General features: G+C 40.6%; 1 protein-coding gene across 1 annotated transcript in view; it reads right to left on the bottom strand.

Moving 5' to 3' along the window:
* The window catches only part of AIP (AHR interacting HSP90 co-chaperone), an 11,726-nt gene extending 6,526 nt beyond the window's left edge, over positions 1–5,200 (bottom strand). The window contains exons 1-3 of the mRNA XM_072424508.1: positions 5,048–5,200; positions 686–865; positions 85–273 (exon numbers count right to left, since the gene is read on the bottom strand). Of these exons, the coding sequence (XP_072280609.1) occupies positions 85–273; positions 686–865; positions 5,048–5,140 (462 nt within the window). The 5' untranslated portion in view covers positions 5,141–5,200. The remainder of the gene's footprint in view (positions 1–84; positions 274–685; positions 866–5,047) is intronic.
* Positions 5,201–5,493: the final 293 nt, after the last annotated feature.

Below are 5,493 nucleotides of genomic sequence, written 5' to 3' on the forward strand. Positions count from 1 at the left end.
TGGCGCTATATAAATACTGTGTAATAATAAAATGACTGGTTGCATACAGACATCACTACACTAACACATTTCTTGTTGTTCTACCTTTAAAAGTGTAATGACAAATATTAAGGGCTGGGGATCTTTTTGCAGTGCGTCCAGATCTGCATATCCAAGGGAATGGTCATGAAGCTGTGCAATCCCTCCGCAACAATGTCTCTGACCTTCGCGAGGATCCTGTCCTGCTGCAATCCGACGCAGACTACGGGACACTTGTGGGTAGTCGACTACAAGCTGAAAAACAAAGGGCATGTACGATTAGTATGTACTACCTAGTAGTTTTGGAAGCAAAATACTACTCTATTATAAATTTAGTTCAAAGCAATACCAAGGATTTATATTTCTGTCAATCTTTTTTTACACAGCTCTATCACAATACATATGCAGGGTAGGTGGCCATCCTAAGCTTTGGAATGGATAGTTATGGTGAAGCAGCAGACTGATAGGAGATGCAAAAATTATGACCCATACAACAGCCATGTTTACTCCATCTCATTTGCTATCTATTAGAGGAAAAGCCATGACGTGTGGTGCACATCCTTGGCAGGCAAAGGTTTAAAGTACAAAAGTTTGTTTTTTATTAAAAAATGACCTCAACCCTCCTCTACACATTTAGCTGTGACAACACCCCGGTTTTACTCCATACCGGCATGTCACACAGGAACTCAGCAACTTCTCCTTCCTTCATAGTGCGGATGATGGTCTCCCACACAGGCAGCTTGAACTTCTTGCCTATGATCAGCTCCATGGGCTTGTCTCTGTTGGAGGTGTCATCGACCATCGTACGTTTATCATCACACAGCAGGGTCTTGTAGTGGAAGGTGGCCTAGAAGAGCAAACACAAAAGTGTCAGGATGATTTGCAGGTCTCGGGCATCATTAAGGGGAAAGCATAGTAGTTCTCAGCTCTAAAATTTTAAAGGAAAAAAGGTAAATACATACATAGTAGCTTTTTACTCAGCAAATGATTTTTATTCCGGTCTACTCATCTTTCATCTTTCACCTGGCAGATTTTAGACTTCATTTTACTCTGCCCCATCTTCCCCTCAAAATTCCTTGCCGATCATTGTATTTGCGATTTTGTCAGCTCACCTAAACCTAGCCACTCGTTGATTGTGTATGGAAATAGCTCTCCATCAACAACAGCAGAATGTAATCTCAGATCACCGGTTTACCAAACTAGAACAAGATGGATTGGTGTGCTATGGCTGCATCACAAGTAGGAAAAGCTCACAGGGAATATGTTACTTTGCAAATATTGTTTTATTATTTTTAAAAGGTAAAAAGTGCATAATGTTGGACAGGTATATATGAACTGTTGTATATTAGTATTTCATTAGTATTTTGCCAGCAGGGTAAGCGGAAGTCACATTTGCAAGGCAAGCTGCTACCAGATGCCTCCTGCCCCCATCCCCAAGAAACATTGCTTTGGTGCTTGTGCAGGCAATCAACAAATTCAAACACTACCTTGTGGTGTTGGTGATGATTATAGCTGTTACGCTTAAACCTGCTAGTATGAACAATCTCCCAATTTACTTTCAAAAAATGTTTTTGTTAACCAGAAGGATCCAACATGTTTAAGGGGTTGCATAAGTCTACATTCTTGAAGGCTGAGTGAGAACAGGAAAAAGTATCACAGTGAGGAAACTCCCATAAAAAATATGCCCTTATCATATTGTATAGTATATGAAACCCCACATAAATAAATACATAATTTAAATATACAAACATATTAACAGAAAGGGAGAAGTTATTGGCTTAAAACTACATCCCTTAAAAGAATCAAAACTAAGTAAGAGAATAAGTATTTATTGTACGTCCTCCAAACTGGGAATTTCAGTTGAACTTAAAAAATACAATATTTGTAGAAACAGTGTTCCAAAAAATCAACATTTTTTTTTTTTCTTAAACTATTTAAAACAGGGACAGAAACAAACAGGGTGCATTTTAATGAAAAACAACATGAATATAATGATTAATTATGTAGTAGTGTTTGATAAACCTTGACATTAAAGAAGTATACAGTAGTGGATCCTTCAGAAGGTAAATTAGGAAATGGAACTGAAATGTTCCACCACTAGATTATGCAACTATTTTTGTGTTTTGCAGTATAAATCACTACTTCTCCAGAACATAACAGGTCTGTAAAGGTTTATATAGAGACTTTTTTGTAAGAAAGAAGATGCCGCAACTTAGTTTTAGTGAGTTCAATGAGAAAAAAGCCCTGTAAAAAAATAATTACCATACACTCACATAGTTTTCCCCAGCTCCCTTTTGGTGGGCGGCCCACCCGGCTGCCCTGCCCCCTCTGCCCTCTGAGTGTATGGAACCATAATGATGCCATGGAGATGAAAGTTTGGGGGATGAAAGCCACAGGTGCCCCCCACTTGCACCTAATATTTTATTTACCTGCACCTCTCTGTTCTAGAGAATAAGGGTTTAAGGTAGGGAAGCGGACAGAGGTTTTTTTTTTAGTTCAAAAAATGCTACTGAATATTTAGGGGAGTTAAACATGTTTTCCCCACTTGCACCTACATTTTCAGTTGCCTGCACCTCCCAGTTACAGACAAATTGGGGTTCAAAGAACAGGAGCAGAAAGGACAGCATAGTATTACAATTATAGGTTTGTGCAAGGTAGGTAAAAAATGTAGGGGCCCCACCCCAATGCACCTTGCTATGTAAGTGGCCCCTGGAGGTCCATAATTTACATTTTAAATTTTGGGCTCCTAGGTGAACCTTCTTATGAAACAGCAACCCAAATGTTCAATTTCCACGAGTTAATGAGTTTAAATAAGTGATCTCTATATCTATAAATTCTTAAAAGAAATTTTGATTATTAGTAGCTATGAGAGTCCCCTGTGTACCCCAAAAAATTCAAATTATTACAACTAACAATTGCAGAGATCTGAATGATTGAATACTGTGAGTTGTTGGGCTGCAGAATATGGGAAGCAGACTTTACACAGACAGCTGCAACACACTGCAGGTGGATTCATTTCACAGGCAGTTTTTTTTTTTTTGCCCATAGAATATGGGCAGTGATGGGGGGGCACCAGCTGTACTGCCCCCATCTGCTATCACTTGCATGATGCTCTTAAAGCATTACCACATTTTAACATTATATAAAAGGTGACATTCCTCTTTTCTTTTAATGGAAAAAATGTGTTTTTTTTAATTTTGAAGGGAGGGACCCTTCCCTTCCGTCATTGCTGCCATGGTGGTAAAGACTGCAGGGTAAATCTGCAGCCTTCTGGGGTATTTGTGTCACATATCCCAGGTGGCTGTGGGCTGCTCCTTTTGCGCATGTCCGACATTGGGAATGTATCATCGGGGGCTTTCCTATAATGTAAAAAACGCATGCGCAAAGAGATCAGCACTTGATGGAACAGTGAGCATCCAAAAGAAGAGGGAAGAGGAGCAAGCGTGGGATTTGCTGGGCTCAGTTTGTGGACAGATCAAATGAAATATTTTCACAAAAGTTTAATGCTAAATCTAGGTAATGCAATCTGAAGGCCACATCTGAAAGTAGGCTGAATTCACATTGGCAGTAAGTTTGCTTTTGCTGCTGCTGCGTTTACCCCTCACTTTCCTCTCACCAGGAACCTCTGCTGCTTGAAAAACTGCTAGACCTGAAAAGCCCAGCACTTACCCGCCCGTTACCAATCCCAGGTGCCTAGCAGTTGCCTAGTAGTCACTCAGGAGGGGTAGATGTTTTTTTTACTACTAATGTGAACCAAGCCTAACTTGTTACGCCACATTGATCATACTATTAAAACATGGAATACTAGGCAGTTGGAATAAAATACACAGCACTGAAACGTTTAGGCAGAATACAAAAACATGAAAAAAACTGAACATTCTAACAAGCTAGGCATTAGTAAATTGGAACAAAGTATAGGGGGTAAGTAGAACACTGTTACAATAATTGGGATACTGGATACCTGTGGCTTAAATAACTACCGTAGGAACACTAAATTTGCTGCTTCCTGCCCCACCCACTTTTTTACCACCCTGCTGAAATTAATTTCTGGGGAGAACACTGCACTCATCAAAAAAAGCAAGAAATAGGACATACCTTATAGATATACCTCCTCCATTATTCTCCAAAATAATTATAATGTATGTATTTATGGTTTTATTTTCCAAATGATTTGTAATTCTGGCCAGACAACACAGCTCTGATGGTCAGTAAAGAGACTCTAACATAAATAAGTACTAGTAGGTATCATGGGAAGAGCCTAGGAGCTTCTTGCCCATGCCATCAGTGCATTTCTCTGACCCAGAAGTATCTGTTACCACCTGAAGCATCAGTCATGGATGACCTGTAGGGTCACCTTCCAGAAAGTCAATCTTTGGCCAACTGTAGGGTCACCATGCAGAATATCAGTCATGGTCCACCTGTAGGAGTACCACCACCCCCGGTATGTCAGTTACGGGCTGCCTATATGGGTACCATCCCCCAATGTCAGTCGAGGGCTATTTGTAGGGGTACCACCACTGGCATGTCAGTGCATTACATTATTACACACATTCTAGAAGTGTGTGATTGTCATGGATACACAAACATCAAACAGGAACACTGACAATTACTGTACTACCATGAGACTGATCCACTACACAACACAGGCTGCTTACTTAGCAAAGCAGAAACTTATTAAATAGGGGGAAGCATTGTTCCTTTTGAATACCAAATCATATCCCAGGGAGGATTAAACAGATTTTTTCTTCCACATCTTCACCTCTTACATTTATCTGCAAATTAAATAAAGACTGCAACACTGACACTCCGCACAGAGATGACAACAGGCTGCGACACTAACACAACATGTAATGATGACAATCAGGCCTGTAGCACTAACATCAGGGTTGTACACTGAAATTCGGGGTACAATGATGGCTATCAGACTGTAGCGCTGATATCAGGATAGTACACAGTTAGCTGTAGGCTGCAGACTTTGGGGAAGATCGCCGATGATCGGTGCCGGCCAAACGTCCACTCTTTCACCCACCTTAGTGCCATCCCGATACTCGGACAGTTCGGCCTTGCTAGGGGTAGTGATGCGTTTTCGGATCCCCTCACCAATAGCCACAACCCCCGCCATCTTTTCCCAGGTCTGACGTCACGTTTCCAGTGCGACATGAACATATCCTCCGCGCATGCGCAGTTCCTCCTAAGGCTATGAAGCTTATGGCGCATGTGTAGTAATGCTAGCGTAAACGTCCGATATGAAGGCATTATATTACTGTATACAATGTATATGGTATTTAATAACAATGTCTGAATAGAAGCCTTTCTGCGGTGTCTATAAATTATCTCCGCGTATGTGTTTATAATAGGTAGATTTTAGTTATGCCTGTTAATAATACATGACATAGAATGAACCAAAGCTGTAACTTTGGTTTGTAGATGAAAACAAAACACTGAATGAGTCAGACCAGAGCGTCAGTGAGGTCA

This window comes from Pyxicephalus adspersus, chromosome 10 (genome assembly GCF_032062135.1).
Source record: "Pyxicephalus adspersus chromosome 10, UCB_Pads_2.0, whole genome shotgun sequence".
Classification (NCBI taxonomy): domain Eukaryota; kingdom Metazoa; phylum Chordata; class Amphibia; order Anura; family Pyxicephalidae; genus Pyxicephalus; species Pyxicephalus adspersus.